The 19314-nt window shown below is 47.0% G+C and overlaps 1 protein-coding gene across 2 annotated transcripts in view; it reads left to right on the forward strand.

The window, feature by feature from the left end:
* Positions 1-18235, forward strand: part of LOC135909961 (uncharacterized) — a 30119-nt gene extending 11884 nt beyond the window's left edge. The window contains exons 3-6 of one of the 2 annotated variants that reach the window (XM_070532273.1): positions 3639-3750; positions 5900-5984; positions 16657-16837; positions 17685-18230. In XM_070532273.1, the coding sequence (XP_070388374.1) occupies positions 3639-3750; positions 5900-5984; positions 16657-16837; positions 17685-17732 (426 nt within the window). In that variant the 3' untranslated portion in view covers positions 17733-18230. Of the gene's footprint in view, positions 1-3638; positions 3751-5899; positions 5985-16656 lie in introns of both variants that reach the window. The other variant, XM_070532275.1, reaches the window with a different exon arrangement.
* The last annotated feature ends 1079 nt before the right edge of the window (positions 18236-19314 follow it).

Raw genomic sequence — 19314 nt, forward strand, 5'->3', positions numbered from 1 at the left:
TAACACAAGCAGCCTTGGAAAATTTTTACAACATGCACAAAATCGTCAACGTGTCTACACATATAGTTTAGTGAAACTCAACAGCTCTGCGGCTGCAGTCATCATCCCGGCGAAATCTGAAGAAACCAAGTTGAAGGCACCATATATTAAAACATCGACGGGCGCAGAGCTCGCTGCACTCCGAGCTGCAGTTGACTTTATTAGTCCGGAGCCATCCCAACAATGGACAGTTTTCTGCGTCTCCATGCAAGGCACCTTTCTAAAGCATACATAATGCAATGCACCAGAGACTGAATGAGCAACTGGTCTCGGATATTCGACCGACTTATCATCGCAGCCATGACAAGGGGCATGGCGTACATCTTCAGTGACTTCAGGGACGCTTCAAAATCAGCCGGAATCACCATGTCGAGGAAACCGCCCGATCGGCAGTTGAGAGTGGTCGATGATCTTTGATTCCGGTTTCGCGATCTGACGTTGGAGCTTGGCTGTCACTGTCCCGAGAATGTACATTGCCCCCTGTTGGACTCGAATGTTTTAACCATGTGTTGTTTACATTCCTTGTCCCCGGATATGCAGCTACGCCTACCACCTGGGTTATTACGACGCGAAGAGACGTAAAAGTGAAAAGAAGTAAAAAATGGCCGCAACATGAAATAAGTTGGAAGAAAACTTGGTATAGGACAGACAAGATGTGTGCAATGAGAGTTAAGCAGGGTAATATCATCAGCAATTTCTATGATATATTAAAAGCAACAGAATTCTATACTGACCTGGCCAGAGCAGCCAAGCAACCTCCATTGGAAGTAGTGATGAACAGGATACAGATGCTTCTTCTATTACTAGCGAGGAAGTTGGGAGGGTCTTGCAAAACATGTCCATGGGAAGAGCGGCAGGAGAAGATAGAATAACAGTCGATTTAATTAACGATGGAGGAGCTATTATGCTTGAAAAGCTTGCGTCCTTTCATATGCAATGCCTCGCGGATTGAAGTGTACCAGAGAGCTGAAAGAATGCCAATATTATACTAATGCATAATAGGGTAGATGTTGAAAAATTGATGAATTATAGGCCCATTAGCTTGCTTTCAGTATTGTATAAAATATTCACCAAGATAAATTCCAATAGAATCGGGGCAGCACTTGATTTCAATCAACCAAGAGAACAGGGTGGCTTCAGGAAGGGATGTCCTGCAATGGATCACGTCTACGCCATCAATCAGGTAACTAGGAACTCTGCGGATTACTATCAAACTCTCTATATGGATTTCATAGACTATAAAAAATCATTTGATTCAGTATAGATACCAGCAGTCATAGAGGCATTCCGTGATCAAGGAGGACAGGAGGCATACGTGAATATCTTGGCCGGGAAATGTCTACAAAAGTTCCAGAGCTAATTTGTTTCTCCACAAGAAAAGTAGAAAAATACCTATCAGGAAATGGCTCAGGTGAGGTGGCACAATATTTCCAATAATATTCACTGAATGATTAGAAGAAGTATCCAAGATATTAAATTGGGAATATCTAGGAGTGAGGATCAACGGCGAATATCTCAACAACCTTCTGTTTGCGGAGGACATTGTCTCGTTTAGCAACACTGGGGATGAATTGCAACATATAATTGACGGCCATAACCGAGAACGTGTAAGAGTAGGGTTGAATAGTAATATGCAGAAGACGAAGGTAATGTTCAATAGCCTGGCAAAGGAACAAGAGTTCATGATAGCCAGACAGCCTCTAGGGTCTGTACAGGAGCACGTTTATCTAGGTCAGAGGGGATCCTGATCATGAGAAGGTAATAACGATATTAATAATACTTTATTTCGATCCAGATTGTAATAGGGGAGACAGAGAAAAAAGGCCGGAGATGGCTTGACTAGCTCCTCCCTCCCCAGTAGGATCTTACAGGAAATTACAGAAGGAAATTTACTGAGGACAAGTTGCAGAAGAATAAAAATGGGGTGAAGTGCATACGGCAGGCATTACCGAATCCTGACTGGGAGCTTACCATTGTCATTAAAAAAAGTGTACAATCATTGCATTCCACTGGTGCTAACACATGGGGCAGAAACTTCGCGGTTAACAAAGAAGCTCGAGAACAAGTTAAAGACCGCGCAAAGAGCAATGGAAGGAAAAATGTTAGGCATATCGTTAAGCGACTGGGAGAGAGCGATGCGGATTAGAGAGCAAACGGGGATAGCCGATATTCCACTTTGACATTAAGTGAAAAAGGGGGAGCTGGGCAGGCTATGTAATCCGTAGGGCATATAACCGTTGAATCATTAGGGTTACAGAATGGGTGCCACAGAAAGGGAAGCGCAGTCGACGATGACAGAAAATTAGTTGGTGTGGTGAAATTGGTAAATTTCAAGGCGCAAGTTGGCATCAGCTAGTGGAAGACATGGGTAATTAGAATTCGCTGGGAGAAATCTTCGTCCTGCAGTGGACATAAAAGTTTGCTGCTGATGATGGTCATGCCAACCACACTGGAATTGCCGACAGCCCCACGTACGGCACATGGTGCTGTGACGAGATACTCGCACATCGTATTAGTCTGCCCGTGCTATAGCGCCGAGAGGCAAGTGATGTGCACAATGCTGTGTAGACTGGGCAATCGTTCACTGTAACAGCAATAAGGTCCAGGCCAGTGCTTCCAAAGGAATTCCACGTAGAAAGCTTCGTTTACGCTGCTCAAATTCCTGAGGTCAAAGTGCCTTCATGACCACCGTACAGTGTGCGCAGTTTACTTTGTTCATGCGCGTCTCTCTTTCTCTCTCATTTTCCTCTCTCTTTCTCTTTTTTTCCTCCTAACCCTTCCCCCCGTCCAGGATAGCCAAGCGGAAATGCCTCTGGTTAGCCTTCCTGCATTCCTATGCATCCTTTCTCTCTCTCTTCTTACGCACTGGCGGCGCACCCGGAATCGGGCAGTACTACGATTGTCGCGAGGCTTGTTGCTGCGTCAGAAATTGTCGCGATGGCAGCTGAACGACCTGTTTGTTCATCTCGAATGTGGACTACGTGCGTTAAACGTAAAACTCGTGTAAATCCTTCGACATGGCTACACAGTGCAAAAGACGAGGACAGAAGATAGGTCACAACAAAGGCGCTGTGTATCCTCTGCGCTGCGCAGGCATGTCGTTCAATCACCAACTCGCCCATGCTTCCACTTTATCAAGTGTAAACTCTGATGTTTGGTGCAACGCCTACAGATTGTGCTTGCCGTTGTCGCCGCCTCCCAGTCGTTTTATTTTCGTTCGCCCAATGAGCAGCTTGTCTGTTCAAACTTGTCATTCTTTTCTGCCTTCGTGCCATCAGTTCCACAGGATAATAATACGGAAACCGACGCGTAAATGGTTGAATTCAGCATTCGTATGTGTGAAATACTGCAGAACAACTGTCATTTTAACATTGCTAGAGAAGCTCTCCGTCAGAAGAGGACTTCCCAATGTTGTCCTAAGAGAGTACTTCAAAGAGCTGTATCATATAGCGCTGGCGGATCAATATACCAGAAAGCTTTTCTTTATTTTGGCTTGATTCCTGTTCATTTAGCAGAGACCTACGCTTGTCACAAATGATGCCACCAAATGTTTCTCTACTTGCGACCGCTAGTGGTGAAAACGCTTATGTCTTTTTCAGATTCTTGATTTCATGGGAGCAGTCAAGGAACAAGAAACACCTTTGATTCGTATAGGCATATGCTTTCTAGACGACTGCAATGAAAGTGATTTGCAAGCACTAGCTGACGCAGGCGAGTTCCACGAATTCAGTTCATATGAGTTTACATGAGCAAGCGAAGCGGCTCTAGGTGGCAAATTTTCCCGGTCATGCACTCTCGTCAGTCGCTGAAACCGTCTTAAAGAAGATCCGCTTAGCCGCGGGTGTGTGAAAAGTCATAAATATGTATTAGCACAAGAATTCCCACGATCCGAAATTCTAGCCTGCCAGTCAACGTCAAATGGGCTTGTCAACGCCAGAGAAGCTTAGCAAGCTTTGTAGCAAGCTCACGTAATCTGAACAGCCATAGCCACAAGGGTGAAGAAACCAGCAAAGCCTCTTATTGTGTCATGTGCCATAGAGTGTAGCTTACAGCGTACCTCTGTCATGGGGGCTGGATTACATTGACCAAGCAGGAGGATGAACTAACGACTGGTGGAACGAACACGATAAAAGAAAGCAGCAGATCCAACGAGTTGGAATCTACACACAGCGAAGCTTTGTGTGAGTGTATAAAGAGCCGAAACACGAGTCTGGGTTTACTCTTGCCTCCGCACGGCCGCCGCCTTCGCCACTGCCGCGCGTGGATGGATGGATGTTATGAGCGTCCCCTTAGGATCGGGGCGGTAGGTTGTGCCACCAAGCTCTTGCTATTATACTGCCTAATGTCCCACCTAGGTTAAAAAAGAAAAAAAAGGAAAAGAAACAATATGAACTCGCACAACCAAATTTTCTGACCTCATATTGCGAACTTTGCTTTTGTACGTCTCCGTTTTTTGTCGTTTCCCTACTTTTCTTCCACCGATCTTCTAATCGCCTCTTACTAATCTCTATTGTGGACATGTTTACTTTTCCCCTGCTCTCGCTGAATCGAAGGGCTTCAAGAAGGCCAGCGGGGCCTAAATCGACCGCTGGGCAGATGTCTTCACATTCTAATAGAACATGCTCCATCGTTTCCCTAGCTCTACCGTAGCAAGCACTTGCTTCTTCTTCCTTCTTATATCTCGCTTTGTAGGTGCGTGTTCTAAGGCATCCTGATCTCGCTTCGAAAACTAATGAGCTTCTCTTTGAGTTACCGTAAATTGTTTCTTTCCTGATTTCGTTTTTTCTTCTTAAGTAGTTACTCATGGCCGGTTTCTTTTCCATTGCCACCACCCATACGATTATTTCAGCCACTCTGACTTTCCGCTTGACGTTCTTTATTGTTGTGTTGCCCACCCTACAAGCCGCATAATTGCTGGTAAGCTTCCTAGTTCTTTTCCTCCACTGTGAATCGATGTTTTTCCTGTAGAGATACCTCAACACTCTCCCACCCCATTTACTTTCTCCCATATTCCTCAGTCGTTCTTCATAATCAATTTTACTGTGAGCTTCCCTCACTTCAAAACTAGTCCAGCCCATATCACCCTGAACAGCTTCATTTGTAGTCTTCCCATAAGCGCCCAATGTGAGGCGTCCCCCTGACCTTTGGTTGCCATCGAGTCCTGATTGTACCCCTGATTTCAAGCAAACAACCGCATTTCCAAAAGTAAGCCCTGGCACCATTACACCTTTCCACATATCCCGGAGCACCTCGTACCTATTGTATCCCCATAGCGCTCTGTGCTTCATTGTGGCTGCATTTCTCTTCCCCTTTACTGTTATTGTTTTTTCTGTGTTTACATATATCTATTGCCTTCGTTCATCCATATACCAAGGTATTTATATTCTCTTACCCTAGGTATTTACTGGCCCTGTATTGCCACTGTCTGTTCACTGTTTTCATTGAATCTAATGCAGAAAAAGATTTTAAAAGTATTTGGTGAAAGACGACGTGCTTTCACACAACCGAAACAACGAAGCTCCGCTCTTCATTTTCACACATGCACGTAGCAGTTAGCAATTGAAATAATGGCACTTCCTGTCATGTAGCGGTCCAAACTGTCTTAAGGATGACGTTAACGAAAGGTAATGAATCAGGATATTGGGTGTGCGGCCGCCTCAGCACCGCTGAAGTCGAATCTGTGCGTGCTCGGCCAGCTAAACATAGGGGAATAAAGCTCTGTTGGTGTTAAAGGTCTCAGTTCTAAGTCAGTGCGTCTGGAGGTAGTGTCATGAATTCCGTCTACGAGAAATGACCGCGTGCAAGTTCAGATACAGTGTAGTTGAGACACCAGTCGAGTTTCTTGAATTTTTTTTTTCAGTACAACCCCCTATGGCAGAAATTCGGGTGTCGAATTGTGTTACGGCGGAGCCCGAGCCATGGAGCTCACTTCAAATCGGAATTGTGTAAGTTGTTCTCTTATTACCATGTCCACTAACAATGGCTAATATGATTTGTAAACTTGCTCGTCTTTGTTGAAACTTCATGAATCGAAGTTTGTGTGGAAGGTTGTAAGCAGCAATAGTGATTATCTATAGTAGTGGACAAAACGATGTATTTTGCATTGTGGGTCTTTGGAGCTAAACTGCTCAGAAAGTTTGCGCTGTTTTATGCCAGCCTCCCATAGCCTACGATAGGCTCTTCAACACTCACTGCCATGGTATTCGCACTGATAGCCTATTCATCGCCTACGCAACATGTGTATTCCAAGAATTCATCACAAGAATGCATTAAACGTATTTTATAGGGTGTCCCAACTATCACGCATCAAGATTCAAAATTATCCGACTGCCCCGTAGCTGTGCATAACCAAGATAATATCGTTTGCTGTCGCTTGGAGACACTCAGATTACTTTTTGCATTCTGCCTGTTTACATATCTATAATTAATTATTTAATTATATTCTCAGATATTGCAATTAGATTAAGAGTGTCAATGAGAAAATTGTAGAGCAGCAAGATAAACTCCCGATACAGCCTTCTGTTGCTCAGTACGGGCTGCATAAAAGTGTTTTTCCGAGAGTGAGAGAAGCCTGCGAATACGCGCAAAGCGCCTCGCGCGGCCAGTCGCGTGCTAATTTTTTGTGTATTCGCGGGCTTTTTTCACGATCTTAAAAACACTTTTATCTGATGTAACACGCTCCTAACAAACGCGTACATGCGAAGGCACACACTGCTTGGTTTAGGAGAGTTTGCATTTTAACATGCGCATGTATGACCACCGCGTTGTCATTCCGTGCACCCATTAAGTCGGATGCGCGATCAATTAATCAATCATGACATTGGAAATATTCGCGACAGACACTTCGCAGACCTGTCAACACCGTGACATTGTCGCATACACGAAAAGATGGCATGAAAAGATAACAGTCTTTAGAGCTATAATGCAGCTTCCATACCACACCCCACATTCATTTGAGTGCAATAAAGAAGGCGAACCACTCCTATAATAAAGCATTTGTTGCATAGTCTGCGATCAAGCATAGACGTAAACTGTATTCGTAGCGCACACGGAGCAGTTACTTTTCAACAAGCAAACGATTGAGTGATTGAACGGGCACATGAGACTATAGGTGGGAATGAAAATAAAGGGAGGGGAGGGGGGGAAGGGTCAATAAGAAAAAAGAACGAAGGAAAGGAGGAGGTGGGCGTGGCCCAGCAGTGCTTTGGGATACCGCGCGTAAGCAACAGCAACATCGCCAAAAATGAAAACACACGAGATCACACTCGTAGTGGCGCAATAAAAACAACGATACATAGCATAAAAAAAGCCCAGGAAGCTAAAATTCAAATAAATATTTGCCAGTCGATTAAGGATACTTTGACGGGATGTCGCGGTTTTTCATAAGAACACTGTTTGCAGCCTCCGGATCACATGCATGTGCACGCTGTTGTGGTTTTCCTTTTCGCCTTGTGTACATTTGCGAAGCTAACAAAAAAAAATAAAACTCCCGCTTCATTGAGGACTGTTCTTTTTGTCCTGCATCGCATTCCTAATTGTTTTAGGCGTCATTGTAGTCGGCGCCACGATCGTCGACCTTACCATTGGTTCAAAGTCAAAATATGCGGAAAAAGGGGGTGAGTAAATATTCAGTTTTTATAAGTCAAATTAATATGGATGTACCTTGCCGGTTGTGTGGTATTCTCACATTCTGATTCATTTTTTTTTATGTCGCATGACACTGACGAAGCAAATGCCCATCTTGCAGTTGAAGACGCCATCATGGCCTTCTTTGTTTTCTTGACATAGAGTGGCGACACGCGTTGATCAAATAGAGCCGAATATTGGTATTTGAACAGAAACGTAATACAATCCAAATCGTATTGACGCCAAATATTGAGAAGTAAACTATCACCGTGTACAATCGTACTCAACTAAAAGAAATTTTTTAGGCCAGAGAGCATTTAGGACAGAAAGCATGGGTGGCTTGTTCAGATATGGTTTATTAATATTAAATAGAGAGAAGAATGCGTTAACAGGAACAAGTACGCAAAGCCAGGATATAGGTGACGATCGATAATGGTGATGATTTCTGTTGGGATCACCTTTGAAACGTGGCGGCGACAATAGTCCCCTAGCCTACCTGAGCTTATCAGGTTTTGCTGCATCTATTGCAGTCTGGTACCTTGCCAATCTATCCTATCAAAACCTGCCTGTTTATTATAAGGTTACATACGCTTGTAACGATCCCGGCTCCACCAGTACATTCTCATTTTACCCCTACTTGAACTGAGAACTCAACCGCTTACCAGTTAACGCTTCCATCGCGGCTTTGAATACCAGCGCTTCTAGAAGGTGGACGTTCCCTACGGCTCTCGCTGGATGAATATCTTGGCGCTCCATTACAACGTGCTGAGTCATCCCCGAACTTTTGCTGCAGCAGATACATGTCTAATTTTGTGACGATATATTTTTGTGCTCAGGCAATCAGCTCGGTACTCAAATAGCCAAATACTTCCCTTTATCTTATAGTATAATTGTTGAGATTCCGTAAAGGTTACTCAACAATTGATCATATTCACACTATCAATCAGGTGATAGAGAAATGTGCGGAATATAACCAACCCCTATACATAGCTTTCATTGATTACGAGAAAGCGTTTGATTCTGTCGAAACCTTAGCAGTCATGGAGGCATTACGGAACCAAGGTGTAGATGAGCCGTATGTAAAAATACTGAAAGATATCTATAGCGGCTCCACAGCCACCATAGTCCTCCATAAGGAAAGCAACAAAATCCCAATAAAGAAAGGCGTCAGGCAGGGAGATACGATCTCTCCAATGCTATTCACAGCGTGTTTACAGGAGGTATTCAGAGACCTGGATTGGGAAGAATTGGGGATAAAAGTTAATGGAGAATACCTAAGTAACTTGCGATTCGCTGATGATATTGCCTTGCTTAGTAACTCAGAGGACCAATTGCAATGCATGCTCAATGACCTGGAGAGGCAAAGCAGAAGAGCGGGTCTAAAAATTACTCTGCAGAAAACTAAAGTAATGTTTAACAGTCTCGGAACAGAACAGCAATTTACAATAGGTAGCGAGGCACTGGAAGTCGTAAGGGAATACATCTACTTAGGGCAGGTAGTGACGGCGGATCCGGATCATGAGACGGAAATAATCAGAAGAATAAGAATGGGCTGGGGTGCGTTTGGCAGGCATTCTCAGATCATGAAAAGCAGGTTGCCATTATCCCTCAAGAGAAAAGTCTATAATAGCTGTGTCTTACCAGTACTCACCTACGGGGCAGAAACCTGGAGGCTTACGAAAAGGGTTTTACTCAAATTGAGGACGACGCAACGAGCTATGGAAAGAAGAATGATAGGTGTAACGTTAAGGGATAAGAAAAGAGCAGATTGGGTGAGGGAACAAACGCGAGTTAATGACATCTTAGTTGAAATCAAGAAAAAGAAATGGGCATGGGCAGGACATGTAATGAGGAGGGAAGATAACCGATGGTCATTTAGGGTTACGGACTGGATTCCAAGGGAAGGGAAGCGTAGCAGGGGGCGGCAGAAAGTTAGGTGGGCGGATGAGATTAAGAAGTTTGCAGGGACAGCATGGCCACAATTAGTACATGACCGGGGTTGTTGGAGAAATATGGGAGAGGCCTTTGCCCTGCAGTGGGCGTAACCAGGCTGATGATGATGATGATAATTTTTCTCTCATAATTTTTTGTATGCCGTATTTGTAAATCTCCACGGACTTTCTAGTTTTCACCATCTTCCTTCAATTTGCCATCTGTTTCTATCAGTTGAATTTCAATGACTCAGGGTTGTCTATGTGCAGTTTCAATTACCCTGTACTTGGTTGCCAAGTACCTTTACCTCTTTTTCCATTCTGTGTCCACGCTTTCGAGGTACAGATATTTGAGCAATTTATCCACCCATCGGTTTTTTTCATACATATTCCTGAGTCTTTCTTCGAAACTAGCTTTGCTTTGCACTTTTCTTACTTCAAAAGAGCCCCAACCCATGTCTTCCTTCACTGCCTCATTTGCAGTCTTACCGTGGGCCCCCAATGCCAATCGACCCACCGACCTTTGACTACCTTTTTACTCCGAGAAGATCCCTGATTTTAAGCACAGAACGGCATTAGCGAACGTTAACACTGGCACCATTACTACTTTCCGTACGCTAAAAACACAAAATTGGGAAGTTTTGCTGTCCAGCGTCAATTCGCTGGACTGGCTCAATCTTGTCAAAAAAGCGCGCCGGACGGTAACAGCTCATGGGGTCCTGGGCTGAGTGCTCTTGCATTACTCGAGGGATTTTGTATTCCTCCCCTATGGAATGACCCCGGTCCACTTCCACTGCAAATCAAACGAGCAACATCACCGTGCTTACAGAAGAATGCGTAGCATGTATTGACCTGCTGCGGCAGGTCTAAAAACATAGCCAACGAACCGGAAATATCTCAAGGAAGTAGATTTTTACCCGTTTAGCTGGCACAGTAACCATGAGCGGTGCTGTTTCTGTTTTTCCTTTGTTTTTAATTGCTGAAGACCTGTTCCAAGTTGCACGAGAGAGAGAGAGAGACGAAGAGGGAAAAGTTCGGAGATTAAGCAAGGACGTGCCGGTTTTAAGTATATGGGCGCGTGCAAATAACCGTCGAAATTTCGATGCATTTTTGAGCATGGAGAGACAAGTTACCAGGAGATTTACGCAGTCGATTGGAATGTTCCTGGAGCTTTACTAGCTATCCGAGCTTTCAAATCGCTGCACCAGCGGATCTTGAAACGACGAAAACATTTTTGTAAGATCTCTGTTTTTATAATGGGGTCGCAAAAGGAAACGCGACATTATAGATATAGGCTGTCTCGTGAGCCGGCAGGCTCGTTCACGTTGTCGCCGAGTTGTTTATAAATCAAGCTCCCTTACAAGGCGAGCATGAGTTCGCGTAATCGTACCTGGCGCGCGGCTTCTGCTTTTTTTTTTTCGTCGCGACTCAGCTCAATTCATCGATATGCTCACGCACGGTGATCTACGTCACTTTTTCCCGTGTTTTACTGGGAGACGCTGCTCTCATTGCCACGGCAATGGAAGTGGAGTCGGCAGAATGCCGACGCGACGTGACTGCTTCGGCAGGTACCGGCCCGAGGAAGAGAAATTGCCCACCGAGTCAAGCTGACAGCGAGGACACTGTGTTTTACTCCTGCTCAAGCGATAACGCCTCAGATGGCGAAGGCTTCGAAAGAGTGGTACACCGGAAGGCCAAGAGAAGAAACATCAGCGGACGGTTTTCGTCAAGTAAGTCTATCGCCGTTCCACAGCGAAGGCCATCGGCGCACACAATGCTTTTTGTGCCGGACACACCTGCCGACAACCTCAACCGCCTTAATCGGCAAGCGATTTCCGTTTCTCTGGAGGCTCTTGTCCCAGGAGAAATCAAAGATATCAGAATTAATACTCGAAAGAACGTCCTGGCTATTGACGTCCACAACCGAAGCGCAATCAATGTTTTGATGGCAGTAAAGCTCCTGGGCAACATCAATGTCCACTACCTCATTCCGCAAGACAACGAAACCACGGCTGGCGTTGTTTATGACATTGACACATCCATTAACGCAGCGACCTGCCTATTTTAATCCAACCTACGACAGATGGTGTTGCCTTACTACAAGCTCGGCGCCTTGGCAAGTCGACCTGTGTAAGGCTCGTGTTTAAAGGTGACTGCCTACCATCACATGTAAAGGTCGGCCACTTTCGTCATGTGGTACGACCTTTCGTACCCAAACCACTTCAGTGCAGAAGGTGTCAAAGAATTCGACATGTGAGTGCTGTCTGCCGAAATACAGCGATATGCCCCCGATGTTCCGAACAACACGGCACTGACACTTGCCGTGCAACAGAGCTCAAGTGCCCAAATTGTCAAGGATCGCACGCTGCATCCTCAAAAGACTGTCCACGCCTAAAGAAAGAGCAGAGAATTTTGAGAAAAGTGGCCAGAGACGGATCGTCACACAGAGATGCTTCTGAAGCGATAAGGTGACATCGCTCCCGGAAACGAAAGTCTGTGAAATCTTCTTCCGGTTCAAGGGAAATGTCTCGTCCGGCAACGCCACCTCCTGTTCCATCTGTCTCGAGTAAGAGCACGAATGTCAACGAAAGAAGTGGCCATACTTCATCAAGTGAGGCGTGGCCGGCACTGCCGAGGACATACCACGCGCCAGAGCCACAGCAAATGACTCGCCATTTATAGTTAAATGTTACTACAGTTGACCAAATGCAAGACAAGGACTCACAAGTGATTGTCATGCTCAAATCGCTCCCGAATGTCATGCGTCTACTACTTACGAATATGGACACTCCGGCTGCTCGTAGCGCACTGCAAGTATTGGACGCGCTGACTCCAGTACTTGAAAGCATCGCATACCACCATGGCCCGCCCCTCGCTGCCCTTCCACAAGGAAGTCAAGAAAGCATCTTTACTGCAGTGGAATGCCCGTGGTCTCAAATCAAGAATTTCAGATTTTAGACATTTTGTCTTCCAAAACCGTTTTCCCATCCTCGTAATGTGCGAACCGAACGTGCAGAACATTATACGCATTTCTGGCTATGAGGCATTCATGTCCTCTACTTGTGGTGATGTAAGTAACGTAATTGTATATATTTGATGTGATCTGACTTACGTGTTGCACCCAGTTCCACCTCACGACGACAACCAGTACGTTTGTTTAATCGTGAGAACGAATAAGCTTACGCTCACACTCGTCGCTGTGTACATTGCTCCTTCAAGTGGCTTCGACTCTAAACGACTGCACGACGTGCTATCAGCGACACCCGGCCCTACGATTCTCACAGGAGATTTTAATGCTCACCATCCGCTTTGGGGGAGCTTGAAGATGGACTCCAGGGGAAGGCGAATATCATCCTTTGCCACACAGCGCGACCTTTACTGCCTCAACGATGGTAGTCCGACATATTTACGCGGGCCTACCTACAGCAGCTGCCTAGACTTGACCCTGGTTTCTCGGCGTCTTGAAAGAAGCGTGCAATGGTTTGCAGACATCGAATCACATGGAAGCGACCATATTCCGACGTACCTGAATATCAAGGGACTATCGAAATGCTCCTCCATGACGCTCCGACGAATTGACTGGTCGGCGTTTCGGTCGCACATGGAGGGAGTATGTCAGCAAGGGAACCATTCAAATCTGGAACACGAAATTCAAAAAGCCATGCAAGAGGCTACGCGTAGTTTCCCGCCTTTCCAGAAATATGAAGAATTTGAAGCAGAACTGCAGCGACTACGAGCAATTCGCCGGTGGGCTGAAAGAAGGTACAGGAGAACTAAATCCATCCATGATCTCCGAGAGGCAATGCGGATGCAAAAGAAGATTCAACGTCCAATCGATGCACTACAATCTCAAAGATGGAAACGTTTCTGTGAGTCGTTGGATCCACGTCAGCGATTATCTCAGATATGGAGGACCGTGCCTGGGCTTCGCGTATCACCACAACAGCGTGTTCCTTTCAAATCCCTCGCTTTGCACCAAGGTCGCAGCGAAATTGACGTTGCTGAAGAATTTTGCTCAAGAATTTCCAGCTTGCAGTTCCAACGCGCAATTATACCATGTGCTACTCCTGTGCCACGGGATTCCCGCATGGATGTAATTTTTTCGCCGGAGGAGCTTGAAGCGGCACTGGCGACTTGCAGGCGCTCTTCGTCACCTGGCCCGGACGGGGTTACCTATGCGGCGCTCGCCAATCTTGGGCAGAAAGCACGACTCATGCTGCTAAACCATTACAACGAGTCTTGGCGCAACGGTTTGGTTCCACGTGAATGGAAATGCGACCGCTTGGTTCCACTTCTCAAACCTGGTAAATCACCGTTAAACTTGTCATCGTACCGCCCCATCGCTCTGGCCAGCTGCATAGAGAAAATAATGGAACGAATGATTTTGACGCGCATGGAATGGTAGCTGGAAAATTACGACGTGTACCCAAATGCTATGTCTGGCTTCCGGCTTGGGCGCTCATCCATAGACAATGTCATCAATTTGGTTACGTTTGTTCAGCATCAAAAACGCCGGAAATGACTCACTGCTGCATTATTCCTAGACATAAAAGGCGCTTATCATAATATAGCAGATTATGCCATTATAAATGCTCTGATTGAAGCCGGAATCGGTGGCCGCACTTTTCAGTGGCTGTGCAGTTATTTGACCGACAGGCATTTCTTCGTGATGACCGAGGATGGAGCCACGACTCAACACCAAACGTGCCGTGGAGTACCGCAAGGCGGAGTGTTGAGCCCGACGCTATTCAACCTAGTGCTCGTTGGCCTAGTCCGATGCTTGCCGAACACAGTTCAGGTATCAATATATGCCGACGATATCTGCATTTGGGCGTCTGCCGCAACAAGGCTGCAGGTACGAGCACGGCTACAAAAGGCAGCTACGCTAACATCTCTGTAATTGCGAAAACAGAACTTAGAGCTGTCTTCAGAAAAATGCTGCCTTGTTACATTCACTCGGAAGGAACTGAAGCGTTACAGTGTAAAGGTCAATGGGCAAGCAGTAGCAAATGCACGGAAACACCGCTTTTTAGGGGTAATTATTGACCGCGACCTATCATGGAGCCCGCATGTTTCATACCTGAAGAAGGAATTATTAACAATAATACATCTCCTAAAATTTCTCGGCGGAAAGTCATGGGGCACTTCGGTGCGGTCAATACTGCAGCTTTATAACGCCTTGTTCCTCGGTTTCGCAAGATACAGCCTCCCTGTGCTTGGGAACACCTGCAAAACAAACCTGCGTGTACTCCAGGGACTACAAGCTCAAGCCCTAAGGACGTGTCTCGGTCTTCCGAGGTGTGCGTCTACAGCAGCAACGATTGTCATAGCTCGAGATCATCCAATAACAACGTACTTGGCAACCGACGTTCTCAGGGCGCATATTCGGCACGTTGCCCGATTACCTTCTCACCATCTTGCCGCTCTACCCGCAGAGAGGCCACACACAACTTTCAGTCGTTTAATTGATGCCAATCGTACCTCATTGCCATCGAACTACATGCCTGCAGCAAGACCATCCTCACCTTTATGGTACCTGCACAGACCTGACATACGCCCCACCATCCCAGGAATCACGAAGAAAGCCAACATGCCGTTGTTTGCGCTTAAGCAGGCCAACTTAGAACTTTTACATGAGGTTCACAGTGGCCACGTACACGTTTACATCGATGTTTCAGTCACATCTGCAAGCGCAGCTGCCGCTGTGGTGATACCAAGAAGATCCGTCTAAATACAGCTAAAAACGTCACATGTATCATCAACGACGGCTGCTGAACTGGTAGCCTTGCGTGCGGCTCTTCATTTCATTAAGGAGGAACCATCCCACGCATGGTCAATTTTCTGTGATTCCAAGGCAGCCATACAGAGTGTACTCTCAGCACTGCGCCATGGATCACATGAGCAGCTCGTCGCAGAGATCAGAGTAGTCCACCATCGACTAGTTGACGAAGGACACGATATCATATATCAGTGGTTGCCTAGTCACTGTGGCATACATGGCAATGATCGAGCAGACGTAGCTGCCCGATCTGCCTATGACGGCGTCAACTGCGTTGCCATTCCTCTTTCGAGAGCCGACGCAGCGAAAAAACTTTCCGCACTTGCGCGTGACATGACATTTGCCCAATGGAATTCATCCGATTTCACAAGTGCACGCCTCCATACCCTGGACCCTAATTTACAGCTCCATATTCCGCCCGAGCTTCCACGACGTGACTGCACCCTTCTTGTCCGTCTATGGCTTGGAGTAGCATTTTCAAATATGCTTACTCTTTCCTTATCGGAATGGCCAACAGCCCACTGTGGGACTTCTGCGGGTGCAACGAAACGATCGAGCATCTTCTTTGTCAGTGCTCTCGTTTTAACCCACAAAGAACTGTCCTCTCAGCCACCTTAGACAAACTGGACAAGCGCGCAATGACAGAAAACAAGATCCTTGGAACCTGGCCTACGCGAACATCAGCGCGATCCGCTATGAAGGCGCTGCTGCGATACTTGAAAGACACGGGACTTTCTGACAAGTTGTGACAGTACACTATGTAGCGTAGGACTGTGCGGTGACACTGCGTAAGACTAGGAATGCCTTTGCGGGCTGCATGACAGTGCCCGTCACGTGGGCCCGTCAGTACCCACAGAAATAGTTCGTGTGTGCGTGCGTGCGTGTGCTTAGGGATTTTTTTCCTTTCTTTTTTATCCTTCTTTCTTTCTCACCTATTGCATCCCCTTTCCCCTCCCCCAGTACAGGGTAGTCAACCGAAAAATCTCTGGTTAACCTCCCTGTCTTTCCTTTGCCTTTCTCTCTCTCTCTCTACGTCACTGCTCGTGTCATCCCGGGAATTTCGAATAACAAAGTTCAGTGCGCCCCGTATAGTGATGGTGCGAGCATTAATGCGAGTACCGTGAAACAACACGGAATAAGCGGCCAAGCGCATCTCTAGTCTCTTTAATTCCCGGGTACACCGTGAAACGAAACGGGAGAAGGCTCATGGTGCTCATAATGGCAGTGGCGGTTGAAAAGTAAGCGTCGACCGCGGTAACGCAAAATACGGCTTTATTCTAGGAATGCTGCTGGAAGTTGTGGTGGCGTTCTCGGCAGCGGCCAGCACACCGCGAATTGTTTCACGTTGCCGAAAGAACGAATGCAGACCACTACTCGCTGCGCTTTGTCTACGGCCTGCGGACCATCAGCATCGGCCACATTGTGCTGGGCCATTCCTTCCAGGTCGTGTCAGACACCTGGGGTGAGTGCACCATGGCATTCTTTGCGAGTTTCTCTGTGTGCGGGTTTCCGTGGTTCTTGTTATTTATACATACTGCGGCGCTTGTTTTCTTGATGTGTATAGCGCTATTTCTGGTGCAAACGTAAAAGCGAAAGCACCGCTGTATACAGACTAACGGACTAGGATAACTTGGGGTACGAGGGTCCACGCTCTTGAGAAGGCGCAGCGGCAACGCGCGCTTCGGAATTTCAGGCAGGTCTGTTCAACAAGCAGCAACCACGCGTACACGTGCCGCAAATTGTATTATGACGTTTGTCCGGTCATCGCGAGGGCGAAACCCTTCACGTTTAAAAGACTATATATTGGATTACCTACATTTAGGAAGTTTATTTATTAGGAGAGGCGTTTTTTTTATCTTCCTTGTATACTAGAGCGTACAACTTTCCCGCCTTGAGCTGTAATGCGCATCTTCGCGAACCGCAGAATGTTCTGCGGCTCACCGGGGCTCTCTGTGTTATCCTTTCACTGTCGTAATTTTTTTTGTATTTTTACCATTACATAAACGCGCCAATGTCAAACCGGTTTGCTTAACAGTTGGTTTTTGTTTGATATATACGAATGACAAACACAGTGGCGCTGTGAAGCACTCGGGAACACACACAGTGAAAGCGCGCGAGACGTTTTGGTTTAGCTTTCAGCAGCCCTGTAGTCTCATTAGGGTGGCGCTGCAGGAGATGGTGTTAATTTTCACTCTATAGAGTTGAAAGTATGAAGGTGCGAATACAGGCATGCCATGAGAAAAGACGAGGGGCCAGCGCTAACTATTGCAGTGCTTATTTTATGACGTCCTACATATGCCTATACGCAGCTGATCCAGTCCCAAAGGGAAGGAAACGATGAAGATGATGACACTTAAAACGCTGTGGCATAGCTTTGCACGCCTCTAGAAATGGAAACTCCGCCGCATGCAAAAGAAGGTGACCGGTCGCGCTATCCCCATTACCTTTTATTCGGATCTATTCCACTTGGAGCCAAATAAAATGTTATCGCTCTGAAAGCTTATTCCGTTTGGACGCGTAAGATCCAGAGGTGCGTACGTTCACGTTGTCCGCTTCGCAGAAGTCCCATGTTGGAGATCTGAAATTAGACACTAGCGCACACAGCCTTTCATTCCCGTCTACAAATTTCCCGATACGACACTGCATTTTTGAAGGAATCACGATAACAGCAATGTCTGCCATGCGGTGACACCATATCCCTCGAGGCCAGATATTACGCGCTCTCGGTAATGTCTGAACCTCGGCGCATGTTCTCGACTCCTGGACCTCGGCGCATGTTCCTGACACCCGCGAGGAGACTCCTGACGTCTCCTCGCGGGTGCATTTTGGGTGTTGGTTTTTTAATGCTGGTTGTTGTCAGGGTAGCGACGCTTTAGGCCTAAGGCTTTACGAAGCTGCCTATCGCACGCGGAGGGACACAACCTGGTGGACCGTGGCGTTGAGGTGTTGCACTTTGCTTCCATCATTCTAGTTATATATAGCCTCGCACGAATCGAGATTATTTGTTCGACTCAAGGAAGCGAGCTTCATTCACGTGAACTTAGCACCTAAGTAGCCGCCCGATCTTTTGCTAGCCGAGTTGAACGTCGTACCACGTGGGCGATGCGCATGCAGAATTCCTCTCCCTTGCACTACTTTTGTGTTTGCCGATTGCGTTGAGTGCACGCAGCGTGAGTGGAGTTACCCCTGGTTTGCTGTCACTTGCACATTGTCTGCGCTGCTGCCCTGGACTACGACTGAGCCACCCCGGACAATGGTGATGCTGTGGCCAGTTCGGCGCAGCGACTTCGGCGGCCGCCTGTATCCAGCTTCCAACCCTCGGCGGCGGAGAACAGAGCCTGCGATCACCAACAGCTACTGCGGCTCTCCAGCAGGGCGCGTCGGCGCGAGCGACGCTTGCTCGCAGCGGCTGCTGCGTCGCCGTTTCCGAAGTCCTGGCCTGGAATCGTGCCGTCGAGTCTGCAGAGCTGCGGCTGTGACCAGCGGAGGCCAGCGGTGTACCCCAAGGACAATGTCGGCTCGCGTGTTATGGACAGCGTGTGGACATTTCCTCGACGTGGCCACTGTTGCATACCTACCTTGTTCGCGAAGCACGCGTTTATGTAAGACCGTGTGACACGTTTTGCCAGAATAAGTAGCGATTAACACTTGGGGAGATGTGGGGATGCGCAACTCTCACGCCTCCCCTGATATGTTGTTTTCCCGCATAGCTCCCGTCTCCTGTTCTCCGGCTTCGCCGCGTTGCCTGGTGCCCTCGGCAGTCGGGGTGGTTGAAGCGCATTGCGAGAGATGGCGCGAGTGTAGCTCTGCTAACCCCACTTAACGGCAGGGTTACTTGGGCGCGGAAAGGAGAAGGCGCTTCCTCTTTGGCTTGGAATCGGCAAGTGGCGCGGATGTTCCGCGCGTGCGCCGATCCATGCTTCTGCGAGACCGTCTAGC

This window comes from Dermacentor albipictus, chromosome 1 (assembly GCF_038994185.2).
Source record: "Dermacentor albipictus isolate Rhodes 1998 colony chromosome 1, USDA_Dalb.pri_finalv2, whole genome shotgun sequence".
Lineage (NCBI taxonomy): Eukaryota > Metazoa > Arthropoda > Arachnida > Ixodida > Ixodidae > Dermacentor > Dermacentor albipictus.